This window comes from Drosophila innubila (assembly GCF_004354385.1).
Source record: "Drosophila innubila isolate TH190305 chromosome 3L unlocalized genomic scaffold, UK_Dinn_1.0 0_D_3L, whole genome shotgun sequence".
Taxonomy (NCBI): Eukaryota; Metazoa; Arthropoda; class Insecta; order Diptera; family Drosophilidae; genus Drosophila; species Drosophila innubila.
In genome coordinates, this window is record NW_022995376.1 from 7003989 (window position 1) to 7025055 (window position 21067).

At 35.7% G+C, this 21067-nt stretch overlaps 2 protein-coding genes across 8 annotated transcripts in view; one reads left to right on the plus strand and one right to left on the minus strand.

Moving 5' to 3' along the window:
• The first annotated feature begins 574 nt into the window (after positions 1 to 574).
• The window catches only part of LOC117788614, a 70937-nt gene continuing 50444 nt past the window's right edge, over positions 575 to 21067 (plus strand). For 6 of the 7 annotated variants that reach the window (XM_034627425.1, XM_034627426.1, XM_034627428.1 and 3 more), the window contains exons 1-5: positions 575 to 1101; positions 15098 to 15687; positions 15763 to 16045; positions 17619 to 17838; positions 19708 to 19843. In XM_034627425.1, the coding sequence (XP_034483316.1) occupies positions 15138 to 15687; positions 15763 to 16045; positions 17619 to 17838; positions 19708 to 19843 (1189 nt within the window). In that variant the 5' untranslated portion in view covers positions 575 to 1101; positions 15098 to 15137. Of the gene's footprint in view, positions 1102 to 15097; positions 15688 to 15762; positions 16046 to 17618; positions 17839 to 19707; positions 19844 to 21067 lie in introns of those variants that run through there. The other variant, XM_034627431.1, reaches the window with a different exon arrangement.
• LOC117786945 lies at positions 12561 to 12863 on the minus strand. The gene has a single exon (XM_034625373.1). The coding sequence runs from the start codon at positions 12861 to 12863 to the stop codon at positions 12561 to 12563; it is 303 nt and encodes a 100-aa protein (XP_034481264.1).

The window sequence follows — 21067 nt, forward strand, 5'->3', positions numbered from 1 at the left end:
AATATTAATATAATAGAACACCTTTCTATTACACTCTTTATTATATTAAAATTATATTTTTATATTAATAAATACTATTTTTATATTTATTGTTAAAGAATATAAATTAAATATTATGTAGGGAAGTGCACATTTCCCTTGAAAAATCATAAAGAATGTTTCTTTTTAAAAACTGTAAAACTATCTTAAACATAACGCGTTCTAAGGAACTTGTATCAATTTCACAAATAATTATATTTTTTGAAACACTTTCATTTCAATATAATAATATTTTAATATTTTTAATATAATTTCAAAACACAAATCTTTTCTAAACTCTTAACTTAATTTCCCACTTGCAATTTCACAAATAATTATATTTTAATATTTTTAATATATTTTCAATAAACAAATCCTTTCTAAACAATTAACTTTATTTCCACTTGCAATTGCGCAGTTCTCGCATGCGATAAATGTCTCACCACAATTTTCTCCCACGCACACGCACACTCCCAGAGAGACAGCTCTCATCACGCTCAACTCTGGGCTGTGAGCGAGTGTAGATCGAGTGTGAAACGTTGGGCTTATCAGTGTGAATCGTTGGCGGTTCAGTTCCAGTCAGTTGGGTTTGTGCAGCTGGATCGTGCGGTTCGGTTTGTTGTACTATAGGAGTAGCTTTGTGGCAAAGCGTGTGGCGCCCAACTGGAAAAGACTCCTCCAGGGCTAAATTGAAGCCACTTAAGTAGCAGTAGAAAAGACAGAGAAAAGAAAAGAAAAGAAACAAATCTCAGAGCTTAAAGTGAAGCGCATGAATCAAACGTCGCGGAAGTGTTAATTAAAAGCCTAAATACGCCATATAAATCCGCTTTATTTGTGAATGTGGAGCTGAATCTGAAAAGTTTACTCAACGAAAGTGCATTGTGTCTGTGAATTGTGTATCTATCAGTTGTATCTGTGTCTTAGTTTGAAGGTCAGTTTGAGTTACGATTTTCGTTCTCTCATAAATTCATAAATCAATAATTAAGTGTGAATCAAAATTCGATAGACAGTGTTATAAATTCTTTAATTTTATCGGATACTTAAAGACCTCTTCGGACGGGCCTCTTTTACTCCATAGGGTAAGTGTCAACGTTTTCTTATCTCATGTGTTTAACTGGTTAGTAACTGTGGCTAAATTATGGCATGCAATTGGCCTTTCGTCGATTGATTGCCAACTGTGATCAGTTTGATTGATGAAGCTTTTGTTTGTTACGCCATAAACTGATAAACTAAGCGAAATTATTGCATCGTAAATTCAAATTCAAAACATTTGATTATATAAAATAATAATAGCTTGGCAGTAAGTGTGTTTATCTAATTGCATGCTGGTGATTTAGCTGTGAGAGCGTAACTGACATCATAAATAAGCTCAAAAACTGACAAACTGACAAATGCCGGTAATCCGCTTCGCTCTTCACACTTTCCGCTTGTCTACACTATATGACAGACTTTTGTTTTGACACTTCGATTAACTTGCAGCTCATGAAGTCAACATGCAACTGCAACTGCAACTGCTCGAATTTTCGGATGAACAGGTGAAAAGGTTGGCCAAGGTGCGAAGTCGGTAACAATTACATATTTGCCCAAAGTTTTTGAATCTAGCTGATAATGAGAAGAGCTCAGTCAATGACGCCTAGAACACTAGCCCATATTTGCCTATACCTATAATGCCCAAGATTAGAAATACCAACAACCGTACAACAATAAATTGCAGTGTTCTAGTTTCAAAATACCCTGTTAATGAAATAAATAAGCGTAAAGATATTTTAGTACTTAAACTGACAAACTTTTAACAGATTTTTGTATTTGAAAATGTATTAAATACAATTATTTAAATAAAGCATATTTGTCAGATTAGATTTTTAGATTTTTGTATTTGAAAATGTATTAAATAAAACTTTTTAAATAAAGCGTATTTGAGCTAAATATTCGGAATTTTATTAACTGTGTAAGATACATTTTTTTTAATCTATTTTATAATATCTATTTTAAATTCCACACTAAATTAAGCCTTAAAATATTTTAAGTTTTAAGTTAATTTCCTTATCTCTGTGCAGGGTATATTCAAGTTCAGTTCAGCTAAAAGGTTTTAACTTGTTTGCTTTGGCAATTAAAAATTGTTGTTTACATATGATTTATAATGGAAAATTAAGCGCCAGAGTTGGCAACCAAATTTGGCCAAGATCTGTGCAATGTTATTATTGCTTTATTATTGTTGTTTCGGTTGTTGTTGTTGTTGTTGCTGCTGCTATCAGCTGTCTTGATTAAAGTGCTACAAGGCAAACAGAAAAATGTTTAAATGTTTGCATGCAGCTTAGCAAGAGAATTTTCATGTGGGTGTATCTGTGTGTGTGGGTGTGTTCAAGTGTGTGTATAAATTTAATTGCATAACGTGTCTATGTACTCATTTGAGAGTGTGTGTGGCAATACATTTAATTCGGCATTTGGCAAATACAATTTTAATTTAATTAAAATACAATTTGGTATTATTCACATTTTGTAATTGCTTCGGTCCCATTGGGTACCAAATATTCCATTAGCATTTTACCAATTTGCATCTATGCAACTGCTAATTTGACACACTTGCCACATGTCCAGTGCATAAGATACATATTTAAATACGAGCACAACTGACAAACGCTCTGTCTCTCTTCATCTTCCACTTGCCGTCTCTGTCACTGTCTCTGTCTCTGTGTCTGACTGTCGCTCTGTGTCACAATTGACTGGAAATCCTAATTAGCTGAGCTGTCTATGCATTCACTTGTCAACATTGTTAAAAATAAACAATGACACTGACTGGTTAATAAGCAGTAATTATAATAACAATGAATGTATGATACTCTCTTAAATATGCATAAATTTGTGTATATTAAAGAACTTAACAGATAATCTGTATTTACAGAGTTTCAATTAATTTTCTATTTCATCTGGCATCCTAAGCATATGTCTGCCAGTTTGAATATACATAGACTACACTATGATTTAATTTTAACATTGGTTATTTCCAAGAAACAGCTATTCCAAGTATTATCCTCGTATTTTAAGTGAGAGCTGAGTTAATCTCATATCAACCTCTAGTTTATTAAGTACAACAAAAATGATTTATTAACATAAATGTTCATAATGTAAGTACCCGCAATACCCTTTATTATTATTTTAATCGACGCGAGTTATTTGTAAGTGTGGGATTTGTTGATCATTTCAATATAATTTGAATTGAAACGGGAAAAAATCCAATTAAATTACAATCGCACGTTTCGTATATTTGAATTAAACCCCCCACAATAATTAAGTTTATATTTGCTAAGAGCAATCAATGAGCCGCCAATTGGACGGGTAAACCAAAATATAAGTCAACAACCTGGTTGGGAAAAAAATAAATAACAATAATAATAAATAATGTGACAACATAAGCGAGATTGAAGCTGTGTTCACACGTGTACCAAATAATCAAACAAGCAAGCACGACTAGAAAATATCCTGTACAATAACACAAATAATTTTTAAAATTTTTAAAATTCTAGTTTATTTTCTACCATTTATTTTTAAGATATATATACCTTTTTATAGCTCTCTTTAGATGAGAGCTTAGATTTATTTACAAGTTATCTTGTAGTTGTTTATGCTAATTTGCTATAGTTTTTTACTATCAGGGAGAAACCGCACGTGATCTCAGATTTTGCTGCTGACAGTCTGTCTATCTGTTGTTGCTGATGTTGTTGTTGTTGTGGTTATATTTGTTACAACCTCAACTGGTTTATTAGACGCCGACATCATTTGTCGCGTCCGCTGCGTCTGCCACAGTTTCAGTCAGCGATCTGCGGTTTAATCACAATCAAAATAAATTATTTGTATACCCTAAATAAATACTTTGAGTATTTGTGTTTTCCAAACGCAATTAGCTAATCATAATAATAATAATTATAATGACAATAAACATGTAATTTAATTAATGTTATTAATGGTCAAGAGGTTATTAAAAATGTTTGCAAGTTGAAGCTGAATTTAAATGTCGCATTGCGATGCGTTGATGAATTTAATGCAGCGTCGTTTATTGGACTGAGGCACGCAATGCCGACAGGGTCAAAGGTCAAGCGTCCGTTCTGTCATCGTGTCACATGCCTTACAGTTAGCTCTGACAAAGGCAACAAATTTGCCAGCAACAACAAATATTTACCTCCCCATCAGAAAACGATGGGCAAACAGATAAGTAAAATCTGTCAACCTCGACGTCGCTTTCGCATCTTTGAGATACAGCTCATGATTATCATTGCCAGATGCGTGCTCGTGCATGGCTACAATTTGTCTACAGCTGCGAAGCTGCAATTTTCGAATTAAGACAATTGCGACCAGAATTGCAAAAGTTCTAAGTAAACCGTATCCGAATCTGTATCTTTTGTCTTTGTATACGTATCTCAAAACTCGTCTCGCTTGCTACAAATCAATGCCAAAAGTAATGCAAATTTTTGTGTTGCTTTTCCCTTTTTTTTTTTTTTGGTTTTCTTCTATTTTGTTTTCCAACGCTTGCCAAAAATAAATTGAATTTTAAATGAGCTACAGGGTGAGGGGGAGAACCGGAGAATAAATGGGTTCACAAATACTACGATATGTAGCTCAAAGTTCCTCAGCCTTAACAAGTGTCATCAAATATTTACATAAGCCAGAAGCCAACCTCAAACAAATCACAAAATAAAATGAAAAGAGTTGAGAGCAAAACGGAAAGGAAATGCTTTATTTTATGAGAGTAATTTTCAGCCTGCATATGAATTCAAATACTGAATGTGTGAATATTATTATATTAGAATATTATATGCTTAAGTAAATAAATGCTATTTATTATTATTTAATATTTATACTGTAAAGAGCATTTAAAATTTACAATTTAAATATATAGCATCTTAAAGATGCACTTCGATAAATTATATGTAATTTTAATAAAATGTATATTAAATAAGCTATTTAATAAGCATTTGATTAAGTGATTAACGTCAAAGTGCATATTAAAAAAAATATCATTTGTATACACAAAGCAAAATAATAAACAAATATTAAAAATGGCTCTGTTTATTATTGTAATGTTTTTAAATTAATTTAAAAATTTTAATGTTGCCTATCTAAACGCTTTCGCTGGCATCTGTTCAAAGTTGCTGGACTAAGTAATAGCCATTTATGTTGATAATATATATACTAGTTGCTCGCTTAGTTAGAGATAATTCCTAATGTGACTTGCATTGTTGTTGTCGGCTTCTGTTTATATTTGTACACCTTGTGTGTCGCCAACTTTAGCCTTGCACATTTCCAGGGTGCCGGTTTTACTCTAAATAAATATACACACTCCCACAAATAGATATCTCTCTCTCTCTCTCTCTCTCTCTCTCTCTTTCTGTCTTTTGTCTCAGTCTCAGACATCGCCTCGGTCGTGTGGCATATCAGTGGCAATTTTCCAATTGACGCCTATTACGGTTAATCGTAGCAGTGACCCAAGTCCAGACGAACTTAAACTAATAATGTGCACAGTTTAATGGCTAAGCCGCAGCATATAGCCCCTGGCCAATCCCCCAATTCCCAGAACCATCCACCCAAGAGTCACACACCCAACCATACACACCGCACAACAAGACCAACAGAAGACCACACGACATGTGTGTGCCTGTGTGTGTGTGCTTATAAAGCATGGGTTGTGTATGGGATTGTGGGTACACTGATAAAAAGGACCAGCTTCTTATATAAACTTCTAATATCAAGAACATTTATCTTAAATATTTTGATCTTAAAATATGATCTTTATAAGACCATATTACTTATAGTAAGATTAATAATCTAAAAAAATGCAGTTCTTAATACAAGTATAAAAATCTTAAATTGTTAGGAAATAAAAAACATGTTATATTTTATGTGAAGGATAAAGTTTTCCCGTGGCGCTTTAGTTAGAGACGCCGCTTAAGTTGTGTAAGCAAGCACGCGGGTTCGAGACTCAGTCCTACCAATGAAAAAAAAAACAGTAAATTAACATTTATAAAAATGACTAAGTCAAAATTTAATGTATATATAAAATTAAAACAAATAATATGATTAATTTAAAAAATTCTTCCTATATTTTTATTTTTTGACTTAGATTTTAAAAATATTTATGTGCCCAAAATCAAGGTGTATTTTCTTGTTTAAAGAATTTTATGCTCTCGTCGCATTTTTTAGACCAAAATTATAAGTTTTGAGACCGTCATCTTGATTTTAAAATATTTTTTTATCAGTGTATTTGTATAGATTTGTTGTGTGTCTGAGTGTGCGTGCGTGACGCCGTTTTATTGTTGTTGTTGTTGCTGATGTTGTTGTTGCTGTTACTGCTTAGCACGCTAACTAACATTGCCGCTAACGTCGCTGCTGCCGCTGGCGTTGACGTTGACGGCGCCGCTGACAGCGCTGCTAACGTCGCACGCAGTCGCTTTAAGTTAAACATTTGCGCTGGCTTTAGTCGCATCGCGTAGGTCAAAGCAAGTGGATTATATGCAAACGAAATAGTCGATAGACAGGTCTTGTCTCTATCCTGGACAAGCAATTAGCACATCACACGGCAAAAAGGGTCAATGCCGTGCGTCTCAAAGGCATTGCAAACTGTGGGCATTGCGCATACGACACGTTGTCCAGCCAATATGCCTCGAGGTCGTTCGTTTAATCAAGCATCGGTGCGGCTTAACGGTATATAAGGATCCGTGTCCATGGACGTGGCAGTGTTTCAATTGTGTCTGATTTTCACGCAAATGTAATCCTCAACTCAACTGGATTCGATTCGACTTTTGTCCGCTTTTCGTTGTGATTTCGTTTCGTTTGTGTTTCGTGACTTGAGTCAAAAGGCAAAAGTTGATTCATCAGCCGCAGGATAAACTCACAAACACACACACACACACACACAAACACACACAGATATAAGCGCCTGTTTTCGTATGCGTCAGCAGAAATAAAATAGTGAAAATATAAAACGCAATACTACTGCAACGACGTATCCTTGAAGCTTGTGAAGCACACACACACACACACATACGCGAAAGCGTGCACACTTTGACCTCATTTTGGGCGAACCGTTTTGCCTGCCTCTCCACCCCCACCCCTTCCTCCTTTTTATTTCTCCCACGCCTCCCCCTTTCGAGTGTGTATCGTTCGACGTCTACGTGTGTTTGCACAAGTTTCCTTTTTGTGTGCGCGTTATAATGATTTAAGCGTGTTACAAACACACACACACACACAACACACAGGAGGCGCAGGAAGTGACTTAAATCAATAAGTTGGCATATCATCAGTTAAACAGGATCAAGGATGTGCTTTTTAACGCATCAAATAACCAAAACTGAATGCCAATCCAATTCAATCCCATCGAATCCAATTCAATACACTCGAATTGCAACTTTTTAATGCGACACTTCAATTTGTATAAATTGCAAGTAATTAAGCCATTTCCCAGTCAGTTAATAAAATTATATCAACAAAAAAAAAATAATATATTCAATTGAAATAATATATATATATACATTTTTATACCTACTACACTTATTCACGTGCACTTATTAAAAAAGCCATAAAATATTTCAATGAATGCATTTAAACAAAAAATGGTATGAAATTAAATCGAAATTCACTTTTTTCATGTGCAAATGAAAACGTGCTACAAATTATGCAAATATCATATTTTTTAATATGCTAATTTTCGGCTAATAAAAATATTATTGCAAGCATGAAAATCAAAACACAAATTTCATGAAATAATACAAAATAAACGTCAAGTTGTAAATTATGCCAGTTATTGTTTATCATAATTTCGCAACAATTTTATATGTGTTTCTTTAGAGCATAAATTAAAAATGAAATAACACATATTAAAATATAATAAATAATAATATAAATGGCAAAATAATTGTTATCGCAGTAATCAAAATAATGTGCTATTTATATGCAAAAATTTAAAATAGTTTAATAAGCGCAATCGAAAAACTATAAGAATTCGTAATATGAGGGAATACTATGAAAATTTTACCTTATTTTCTTTATGAAAAGTTATTACATCTGCAAAATTAAAGAAAGAAAAACTTCAATTGCTTCTTGCAAAGAGATATTAAAAATTAAAACGCAAACAAATAATAACAAAGTGATAAAAATGTAAGCAATAAAGTCAAACAAATAAAATGCAAATAAAAATTATTAATTTATTCAAGTTGCAATTTATGTTTTTCTAGTGCATACATAAATACTGTTTAAATATTTAACAACAAACAAAAAACTATAAACTTAAAGGAAAAGGAAACGAGTTAAATGAAAAAAAAGTGAAGTAATTACAAAATTGCTTTTAATACTGTGAGTGTATGAATGTGTTTGTGTGTGCATGTTGTTAGCTCATAAACTGCTTAAAGACTTGTGCTTAAATATAGTACTAACTATATAGAGCAGCAGCAACAGGCCCTTTTTTCTTGGCCATGTTATGACACATCACACGCTGGCAGCCCGGGTAAGCCAGCATTTAGTTAATTATATTTATATTTATAAGAAAGTGCACATATGTACGTGTGTTTATTATAAGTACAACAAACCATAATTAAGTCAGCCATAACACTGAGCTCAATTAAAATTCCTAGCACGGCAGCAACATTAAAAAGTGCCCAGCAAAATGTGAATAATTCTTTGCCCAAAGCTGGCAACGGCGCTCTCTTTCTCTTCCTCTCTCTGTCTATCACACACACTCACTGACTCAGTCTGGTTGCAGTAAACGTCAAATGGGCAAACAAACAACTTCATTACAAAGCATTGCAAGCAGGCAAATTAAACAATAATTATTTCTGTATACAATAACAAAAGAACAGACAATTTAAATGCATATGGAGCAAGCGAGACGGAAACCTCACACAAACACAAACACCAGTCTGATTCAGCCAAGCGTGTAAATTTCATTTAATAATTCTAAACATCTCTCTATGTGCATATACACATATATATTTCAGTGTGTGTTTGTGCGTCTGAGTGTGACTCAAAGTTGCATAAACTTTTAGCTAAATTCAAGCACTTATTGTTTAATTTAATGGAATAGTTTTCGACTTTGAGACTTTGAGCGCCGACAGCGGCAACGTCAGGCTCGTAAATGCCATTAAATCATTTTTAAAGTACTTAAAAATAATTTAATTTATTAGTGCAAAATGCTCATACAGTGTGGACTGACTAAGTTAGCCGATTTCTCCTAAGAGGTTTAACAATTAAATATATCAAGAGTGATTTAATCATCTATGTCAATTCATACTGTAACTCTGTAAGTGGGTGGCATTCGGTGAATACTAAGTGCAGTTTGTTTATAATTTAGCTGCGAGTCGATCATTGAACTTTCATGTGATTAAATTAGAGACGATGTCGTATGAGGCTCTTTTTCCAGTTCAGTTCTATTTATAAATAGTTGTTATATATTTATGAAGTAACTTTATAGATATTTCGGGCTAAGAATAGTCTCAGAATTATTAAAAAGTGTTTAAGAAAAATGTAATGTAATTTGTTCTAAATCTTCTCCACACGACTTCATTACCAATGTGAAAGCATTGAAAAAATTTACACTGAAGAAAAAAATATTTTATTTTGCAATTTTGATGCAGAATCAAATTAGAGGTCAAAACAAGATAAATTTGACATTCCGCAACAAAATCGGTTAAGATTTGACAAAGTTATGGCGGTTTGAAATTCTGAAAAAGTGTCAACGGGAAAGTATGGAAAAACTGGACAGTGACCAAATGCATGGAAAACAGACATTAAGTCCAAAAAATTTTTATTTTCCAATTTGGATGCAGAATCAAATTAGATGTCAAAACAAGATTAATTTGACATTCCGCAACGAAATCGGTTGAGATTTGACAAAGTTATGGCGGTTTGAAATTCTGAAAAAGTGTCAACGGGAAAGTATGAAAAATCTGGACAGTGTCCAAAAAATTATATGTTTCAATTTTGCTGCAGAATCAAATTAGAGTTCAAAACAAGATAAAATATACATTCCGCAACAAAATCGGTTAAGATTTGACAAAATTATGGCGGTTTGAAATTCTGAAAAAGTGTCAACGGGAAAGTAGGGAAAAACTGGACAGTGTCCAAAAGCATGGAAAAAAAGACAGTGAGGGCCAAAAAATTATACTCTTCAATTTGGATGCAGAATCAAATTAGAGGTCAAAACAAGATAAAATTGACATTCCGCAACAAAATCGGTTAAGATTTGACAAAGTTATGGCGATTTGAATTTCTGAAAAGTGTCAGAGGAAAGGTATGGAATAATGGAATTGAATTTTCCAATTGTGTTGCAGACTCTAACTAGAGTCGAAATAATGATAAAATGTAAATTCGGCAAGGAAATCGCGTAAGCTTTATGTGATTATATTTAATGTACTTTAGGCAGTAACTACTGTATTTGTCTGCTTATTGTGGTTTAGCAGAAATATGCCTGTAGCGCTTTATCTGCCACATCTTCGCAATTCGCGTTGTCGCCCACGCAGTTAGCAAGCGTTCTTTATGTGTTCATTCATGCAGCGTGACTTTCATTGTACCACACACACACACACACATGCAACACATAGACATTAGCTGCGTGCGTGTGTGTGTGTGTGTGTTTGCTTTGCTCGCTGTTAATATTATTGCTAACAACTACAACAACAAATGCAATAGCTATCGCCATTGTCGACGTCACTTAATATACAAATTTCAGTAAATATTTGTACACACACACAGACACACATTCACACCCATACACACACACTTGCATTCAAGCATACATTGAGTCAGAAACGGCTGCAATTTCCGCTGGTGTCGTAGCATTACCAGATAGCTGTCATCCAAGTGCCAGACCAGACACAGCAGCCAGTGCCCCAACTCATTCCACTTCCCCTCTCCACACTCCCTTCTCTGCCCATTTGCAGTACACCACCCACAACAACAATTCGTTCAATTTCAAGCAATCAAGTTATTTTAATTCATTACGCTTACGCGGGCAACACTTTGGAGACATGCACAGCAACAACAAATGCCAGCACAATGGGCAGGCCACGCCCTTTCAAGCCTCCCCAAGTGCATTGGGGGCAAGTGCAGTTGTATTTTGCCTTACGATGCCTGACACCAGCGTTTGTCGCGTTCACAGCGGGCTGTGTGAGTGTGTATGTGTATGCTGAGAGACTGTACACTGACAAAAACAAACCATTCCAAAACTCAAGTATAAAATTCTGGATTTTATCAAGTATAAATTCAGGGTGTTATTGTTATATTAAGACAATATGCTACAAATTGTAATTTATAATAACATAAAATGGCAATAAATCAACAGTAAAAAAATCGCAGAAGCCTTAAATATTTGATCTAGCTAAAATAATTATTACAGAACCTCGAAAATCAATATTTTGTTATAAAAAATCGTGATTTTTTTATTAAGTTTGGATTGATTTTATATCGGCATAGCGTTTCTTTCTGTGTATGTGTATTATTTGCATGTGTTGATATTACATACACCCACACAGACACTGTCACACACACACACACACACATGACTATCAAAATGTCAGACATCTGTCATTTAATTTAATTTGACTTCACTTGCTTTCATTTGTTCGCACTCCTCCGTGGCATCTTCTTCTTCTTCTTCTTTGCCATTTGCTTCGCTTTTCGTTTGCTTCGCTTTTCGTTGTGCGTTTCTTCACTTTCTCCCAGCCTTGTGAGTGCGACTTTTGTGCGCTTTTTTCCACGCGAAGGCGTCGACGCCTGCCTCAAAACGTGCAATTTAGTGTGGGCGTGGCTGGCTGTTGTTGTTTCTGTTCTTATAGCTGTTATTACTGCCATTGCTCTTGTTGTTGTTGTCGTTATCATCATTGTTGCTGTTGTTGCTGTTGTTGTTGTTGACGTTGTGAGCTGTGAGACACACACGCGCATAATTTAAAACGTTTTTCCCTTGTCAGTAAAAGCCAAGAAAATGAAAAATTCTCGCTGCAACGAAGTTTGCATACGCTTAAAATAAACAATTTAAATTAAACTGCACTTTTACTTGGGGTTAAACTGAAATTTGTTGTATAGTTGTATTTATAGTTTATCTACATGTTACGTATACGCAGCGTAGCCAGCTTATGTAAATATGGTAAATTTCTTTAGCGGTACATTTGCTGAAAATTCCTAAATTTTTATGTGAATAATAAAACTTTTAGATATTATTTTTAGTGTGTTAATTTATTGGAAAATAAATTTTAGAAATAAAATTTTAGAAATATTTATAATAATTCTTAATATATATAAGCTTATGCTGGCCAGCAAGATGAAACAGCAAGTCAATGTGCCCTGTTATTACGTTAAGAGTATTTAAATCATCCGGAGCATTAAGCTTATATGAAATTGAATTTCATTTGCCTTTTTGCAAAAAGGCAATAAATATGTCATTTGTTGAGCTAAGCTACAAAAACTACTAAACTAAAATTAAATAATGTGCTGAGAACTAAACTAAAATTAATTAATGAGCGAATGATAAGTCATTCAGAGAGTGTTCATTTGAATCTGAATCATTTTTGTAGTCGCTTCAGTTTCTGTGTCTTCTTGGCGACGACCTTGATTTGTTTGCGCCGATGTCGTAGACTCTGCTCCAGTAATTGCTTGAACTTGGTCTCCCTCACCAGGATCTGAAGATCCTCGTAGCTGCAGCTGGACATGCGTTGCTTCAACTTATCAATCAGTTGTCCGGTTAACTGAATCTTCGTTTGGGAAACCCTCGCAAACTGCAGGCGTTTACGTTGCAACTCGGCGCGATGCAGGAATAAAGCGTAGGCGGTTTTGGGAGCAGAAGTTGAAGAAGATGTTGCTGCCATGACGATCGCTGACTGAATGTGTGAAGATTCCCCCGCGACAACTCTGTTATATATGCTGCAAGCCTTGACCTGCACTTAGGTAAATGTTATGCAGGATTGTGCTTGCCTCGCGGGATCCGTGATTTTTCATCCTTAATTCCTTGGGGTGTCGTTACCTAACCGGTAGAGATAAACAGAAAGAGAGCAGGTTATCACACCCTCGCAGGTAGTAACTGTTATCTATGCCGCATTTTGGGTTACGTGTTGTGACATTAATGCACTTTTAGGCAAATCCCGCGCATGTGCTTGACAAGGAGCAAACAGGTAGAAGGATATGTTAGAATAGCTGAGGCAGGAAGCCAAAAGTTGGGCAAAGTTTCGCGCTTCGTTGACCCAAAAAAAAAAGCAGGCAGACGAAACTTTTGTGGCATGCAACGAGCACAAATCCAGTGGAACTTTCGAGGTACCCGCTAAGGATAAAACAGACGCAAGCATGCATCAATAACTTGGACAAAAACACATCCTTGACATGTCCAGACTTGCTATCTCTCTCTCTCTCTCTCTCACTCTCTCTCACTCCTCCCCTTGAGGTTTATTAATTTGCATGAACTTTGGCAATGCTCATTTTTCATGCTGCTCCAGGACTTTAGCCGGGCAGCTAAAGCCGCAATTAAAAATTGCTTATGAAACGGAAATGGCTACAAAAGCAAGGCATGAATACAAAAGGGGCTAAAGCGGGTTGGAAACGTGCTAGCTGAAGCCAGTTAAAAGGCAAAACAAACCATGACACGCCCACTTGGTACGTTATGCAAAACTCGACAAAGTTTTTGGGTTGAAAAACTTAATTTCCACTTTCTTTATCTTTTTTTTTGCCATTTCCCTTTGACGTTTTGGCATCAACAGACACAGGCACGCCCAGAAAAACCCGGTTACGCCCACTTTTCTGTGGGGCATTTAGTGTAAACTGTGCGCATCATTATTTTTGAATTTTTGACAGTTTTTTCCACGACGATAAGCTACTTGTAAATCAACTCAAACTCAAACTGAAACTGGGTAACTTACGCATCTTTAGAGAAACTTCTCTTCTTAATATACATGTATGTGTGTGTGTGTGTGTGTGTGTGTGTGTGTGTGGGAGTGTGTCATCACATTTCCGCCGGAAGTGTAAGCACAAAAGTTCGTTTTCGTTAAATGCCAGCAAGAAATGCAGCGTCGCTTCATTTTCAGCCAGACATTGACTGATGATGATGAGCATGATGATGTAAATGGGATTTATACTAGTGCGCCATGACAATAGTAAACTGCTCACACACACACACAGCATACACAGACACATAACAAGTTGCTGAAATCATAAGCTGTGATAGCTTCTTTGTGCTGCCGCTGTGACGAGCAAGTAAATTGCCTCAGTGAATTTATAGTGCAATTACCACAAATCTAATGAACTCGACGCATACACCCAACCAACCCAACCAACCCAACTAACCAAGCAACGAGCATCAAGTGTGCTCCATTTTCTGTAGCATACTTTTGCGGGCGCACTTGGTACATTTAAATGAATTTGACTTGACGCAAATACTTATTAGTTAAATGTTTAATCCACATTTGATGCTTAAATATAGCCTAAAAAAAACCATGAAATACATTTATTTAATTGGCAATTTTTTGTGTTGCTTGAAACATGTTTGTTGTCTGTTTTTGCTTAAATAATTATTGTATTATTTATTCAAAATATATGTAAGTATATAACTTACATATAAGTTGGTTTTTGCTTCGAAATTCTGCTTATTTTAATAAAATTTTACAAAAAAAAAATTTGAAAAATATTTAAAAAAAAAAAGGATTATTTGTATTTATTTCTTTCATCTATTATTGTTTCATTCGTATCGACATATTATAAAAGTAATACTTTTTGTTCTTTGAAAAAGAATGATTGTATAATTTTTTCAGAAAATATGTTAATACCAAACTTGCATGTGAGCTTGCTTTTTTGCTAAGAAATTCAGCTTGTTTTAATAATATTTTACGCGAAAAATCTTTGGATATTGTTTCGAAAAGTATTAAATAAAATTTAATATTTTTCATTTTATTCGTATCACAATTAAGTAAGTAGTAACTAAGTTTTAGTTGAGACTGTGTAATAGGTACACTTTTTATTTAAAATAAAGTGGTTTTATTCACAAAACTAATGTAGACTGATTGGAGAACTAACTTATAATTTAAAAACTTTTATTTTCTTTGCAGTCAAGAGCAAGAATTGCATTTTGAAGGCAGTTGCAACAGTTGAAAGACAGAATGTCGAAGAATGTGGTGCTGTTCGTGTTGCTGCCACTGCTGCTGTCTCTGTGCCCCACAATGGCTCTAAGTCTGCCCAATGGCACCGTTGTTGCAAGTTTAGGTGATGGCAACGTGGCGGGCAATGTCAATCAGCCCGCACTTGGTGTTAGCCTCGGCTCTGGCGGCAACAACAACAGCAGTAGCAGCAGCAGCGGTGGTGGTGCTGGCGGTGGTGTCAACCTGTCAATTGGCAGCGCTGGCAGTCAGTCAAACAGTGAGCCAAACGGTGGCATTGGCGGCAACTCGCTGGGCATCAATGCAGCTGGCAGCAACAGCGTTGGCAGTGGCAACAACAACTCAGCCCTGATGCAACCGGCCAAGGAGAAGCAGTACGACAAGTGCACAGGACCCGGAGATCCAGGACCATGTAAGCAATACATCTACAAGTGGCGCTTTGAGCCAACGACCAGCGAATGCACCACATTCATTTGGGGCGGCTGCGATGGCAATCCCCAGAATCGCTTTAGCACTGAGAGCGAGTGTCTTTTCCACTGCATTGGCGGACCACGTAAGCGAATTATTGTTGTTTAACCCACTGACGTCACTCTAGCAAAAAGTATTCCATCAACTGCGTCCACTGCAGACACTTTACCACCGTTTTTACAGTCGACCACACGTGAGCCAAGCACCACAGAATCATCGCTGGCCATCTACACGCAAAGTCCGGCACAATCGCCGGTTGGCTACGGTGGGAATAGCGGTGGTGGCGGTGGTGGTGGTGTTGTTGGTACCACCCCAGTGCCCATCGAGCAGCGTGGACCCGAATTGACGTTTGCGGAAACGGGTCAGGGCAAGACCTTCATGTTCGCCAAAAACAACACGTTCATCCAAATGGACGGCGACATCATACAGACATTTCAATTAAGGTGAGTGGGTGGACAGCCCAGTTGTCCTCTTGTTCTGCTGTCCTGCTGTCCGTCTGTCCGGCTGTCCGTCTGTCCGGCTGTCCTGCTGCCATGTTGTCCTGTTGTCCAGCTTATACCCCGTTTGCCTGGCACACTTACCTCAATTTCATTGTGCAGCATTTTTGAAGTCTTTTACATTTTTCATGCCCCGCGAACAACACGAATCGCGCGTCATTTGCCAGATTGTTGGCCTTTCAGCTCAAAAACTGTTTGATGCTCCTTAACCCCAGAAAGCCAAACAGTTTTCATCAATATTTTAATAAACGATTTGTGTTGCATCTTCTTCTGTCACCCTTACTTTTAATTAAGAGACAGTGAGCACTTTATGGGTTTTTAATTGGAAAAGTGGATTCTTTAGCACTTGTCAAATCAAGTCAGTTTTCTTGTCGACATATTTCTTTGCATTGTGAATTATTTAATTTTATTCTGAACTCTCTTAAAACCAAGTTTTTCCTTTAAAGAAATTAATCATCTTTTCTAATTATAAATACCAATATATATCGGATTTAGTAAGCAACTTTAAGGTTTAATCTCTTAACCCACAAATAAAAAAAATCTCTGGAAACGTTAAAAGCTACTCACGCAGATTTGGTCTTTATTTATGAGTCTTTAACAAAGTTTAACCATTCACAAATCAATATAAAATCTTTATTTTAAAATTGTTATTTATGAAATGTATTTAAAATTATAAACCCGCTCACTGAAATTGTAAATAAATTATTTATTTTCATTAAAAATCTCAGCACAAATAACTTTTAACCTTGACCGAGCCAGATAAATATTTAATAAGTGCTAAAATAAATTCCAACTTTTCTGGCCTACCACAATTATTTCCAAGGTATTTTTGGAGACAGCTCCCAACACACACACATTAAACGGCACTAATCGAAATGTGCTGTTTCAATGGGTTAAATGCTCGTAACTGTATTTTGAGTGTGTTGCAAGGTGCAATTAGTATAAATGATGTTGCTTTAACATTTGTTGGCACTTAAAGCAATTATTTCTAGTTGTTTACAGGCTGTCCAAGTACGAAACGAGCGGAAGTTCTGTCTTGAAAGTTGATTTTCTGCTCAATTGCAGCAGGACCTTTGCCGGAAAGTTGACAACACAACTTGCTGCCGGGCAGCAAAAATTTAAAGTTCAATTTGTACAAACATTTGCCATTTGCATATTAAATTAAGATAAAAAAAAAATGTTATTTAAACACAAGACACACACTCAGACATATCTGAAGACAGTTGGTCTTGTTGAGAGTCAAATAAAATTAAACATAACTTTAGTTGTTGTTGCTCTTGTTATCAACATTGTTGTTGTTGCTGTCAGTGACTGTTGTGGTTGTTGTTGCTGCTTCTTCTTGGCCAGGCTGTTGGCAATTTGGGCTGTAGTTTTAATTGTAACTCATGTTGTCGCCGGCAGACAGTCGAAAGCTGAGAACAAATAAATTTAAAAGGCTGTCAGGCGCAGTGCTTCTATCTCACTCTCTCTCTCTCTCTCTCTCACTTAAACACACTCTCTATGTATTTCGGTTTTACAGACTCTGCCGTGAGATTTCATTTCAATTTCGCACACGACTGCCGCACGGCCTGCTCGTCTATCACAACGTTAAGAATCCGGATCGCATTATTTTGGACCCCTATGCACTCTATGTGATTGTCGAGAAGGGTCAGCTTAAGGTTGTACATGTCTTTGGCAAGCATTCAACGAGTGTCACTGTGGGCGAGAGTTTGAATCGAGATGAATGGCACAGTGTTATGGTAAGTACCACAACTTCCCCTTCCACTCCTTCCCACAACTTTCCTTCCATTCTTCTTCCACAACTCCCATAACTCGCCTAACTAGGTTCTACTTACGATCCTAGTGGCAACATTGCCTTTGACTTTCAGCTTTTTCTGCATTTCTGACTGCAGTTGAAGGAAGTTTCGTTTGCTAAACTTTGTGTTGTTGTAATTTCCATTGTTGTTGCTGTTGTTGCTCTTGTTGTTGTCGTAGTTGTTTTTGCCTGATGCAGTGAGCATTTTGACTGTGTCAAAGAAAAGGTATGTTCTAAAATGAATTTATTAAGCTCCTGTGCGTATGTGAAAGTTCACCCAAATATAATATTATTAAAACTTAACCACTAACTAAAAACCACAAAAATGACTAGTTTCAGTCTCATTTCCTTCAAATAGTTTATCTACAACACTTTATTATTGTTCCACAAGTACAGATTTTATATATGAAAAATAGAATTTAAAAAATAATTCCTTCAGGATAGGTCAGCAATCTGACAATAAAATAAAACTGCAAAGATTAATTTTTTTTTTTTTAATTTTAAAAATAGTTGAATCCCATGGAAATTATATTTTTTTTAACTTGTTCCAAGAACCACAAACCAGAATTATAACCTAAGATGTATAACAAAAATCCATAAAACATGTATTTTTGTTGCAAGAGGAAATTTGAAAAGTTTGAATTTTTGTATAAAACACTATTCTGACATTTTAATTTTAAAATTAAATAGCAATAAATATGATTTTTCTCAACATTTTCAATTTATCTTATTCACTTTTACAGGGTATATCAGTGAATAAGTAACTTTTTAACTAACTTTATCAATGCACAAACAATACAAACTGATGCAATACTAAAATGGTTATTTTGCCCTATCTTACAGCTCGTTAATTCATTTCTTTTGCACAACTGCAGGGTATACCATAGTTCGACTTGCTTAATGCACTTTTTATCTATGTAAATTGTCAGAGCATACGAAGTTGTCGGTCAGTTTTGTTGTTGTTATTGACAACATTAGCATGCGCATACGTTCACCAAGCAATTAGCAAGATTGCAATGCGTGTGCATGTGCGTGCCTGTCTGTGTGCATGTTTGTGCATGTTAGTTAGTGTAAAACGCTTTATCAAAGTTTTATAACAAAGCGTACAGTTTGATTTATGAACGCTCAACTTTTGTTAACTCACCTCCGCCGGATAGGTAGGGGGCGGACAAGGATGTGGCAGAGGGGCGTGGCAAGGGAAAATTCCCATGCAGCATCATCATCAATAACAACGTGCAGATCGTTGCGTGTATTCATATTTAAAACAAACATATCCACTACTAATCACACCCATACAAATGTAGAGTACATGAGCACATACACACATATAAACACACCTACACACACACATACATAGTTGCTTGTATGGAGTTGCACTCATAAATAACACGCAAATTCCTAATGAATTTCAGCTGATCCCTGCAATGTGAGCGCAGCAGTTGCAATTCATTTTCGTAGATTTTTCAAGCAGCAACAACAACAGCAGCAACAGCAACAACAACAACAACAATAACAACAATTTATCGCCCAACGCTGGCAACTTCAACTCTGGGCCAAAACGCATAAATTCATAAATTTTTATCATTTGTCTGTGTGTGTGTGTGAGTGTGCGAGTGTGTGTGTGTGTGTGTGTGTGTGTGTGTTTGCCACGCCCACTCGCAAGCTTGCAGCTAGCTGGTTTATTGGTTTTATGCTCCATATCTTTCACATCCACCAACCACTCGCTTCTTCTCTTACTCATTCCCGTCGCCTATCTTTCTCTCTCTCTCCCTCTCTCTCTTGGTCTTTCTCTACTGTCGCGTCTGTTGCACAGGTGCGCATCGATGTCCATGGCGCAAGATTAATTGCACGCGTCGACAATAGTCAGGAGGAGGTCTATCTGAAAGGTCTGAATCACGAGTACAACTACGGTGTCTCCACGAATCTGCCATCGGTCGTCCTGGTCGGAGGTGAGTGCCAAAATCAATTGTCTACTCCAAAAAATGCAACTATCTATTCAACTATGCTTCCACAACCCCTTCAGTTTTACCCTGTCAAATTAAAGCTGAGCCTCTGCTGAATGCATTGCATTTGTGGCAAGTGCAACATGCAACAACAAAAAATATATATATACTATGGATACGACAAATCTGAAAATGAAAACTGAAAATCGAATTTGACACACACTTTGAGCACTTGCTCATTTGCCATTGAATTTAGTGCGCATTTTTCAGGTATTGCATACGTGTGTGTGTGTGTGTGTGCGTGTGTGTGTGTGACTTTGATAGTTGCTTTTGTATGCTATTTGAAAATTTAATTATTTAGCGCACGGAAAACCACACACACACACACACACATGACGAAATATGAAGAGCTCACATTGTGCTCATAGAATGAACACATTGATTGCATGCATAGAGAAAAAGGGAAATATTGAAAGCTATGACGAAAATATTGGAAAAAGAATTCAATAGGTCATAGCTGCATTTGAATGTACCTTAACAATTGTAAAATTTGCAGCATTTTATTGAGCCTGCAGCAATCATCATTTGTTGATCAGGCAATAACAATAGTAATAAATGCAAATAATAATAAAAAACAAAAATATCAGCTAAAACAAAGAGTTTGTACATAACTAACAATTGCAGCTATTTTTCGAATAAATTGCGATATAAATCAAATTAAATATATTATTTCAAAAAGCAACATTTTAAATGAAATTGATTTAGCTACAATAATAAATTAAATAAATTGTAAAAATCAGTTTATGTAAAGTATTTTTATAAATTAAAAGAAAAAGGTTATGTACAATATTTTAGAGAAAAAACTGATAGAGGCACGAATATTTTTTTTCAGCTTATATTTAGTAAATAATAAATTTATAAACAAAAACCAAGCGTTATTTTTTTGTATAGTGTTCCCAAACGCGTTTAGCTTTAATTCTTTTTTATGGCACTTTTCTTAGTTAATGTGATCACTTATTTATTATTTTGTTACTTGAAAATACACATCAATTTAATAATCATTTAAATGCTTTTACTAGTCGCAGCTTAAGACCCAAAAGTCTTCATCTATATAGTATACATCTATATTAACAATTTCGTCCTTCTGCTTCTCAAAAAAAGGACAACAGAGTTTCCCACGAACAGTAACTTTTTTAATTAAACAATATTTAAAGCGCCACCCCTGAAAAC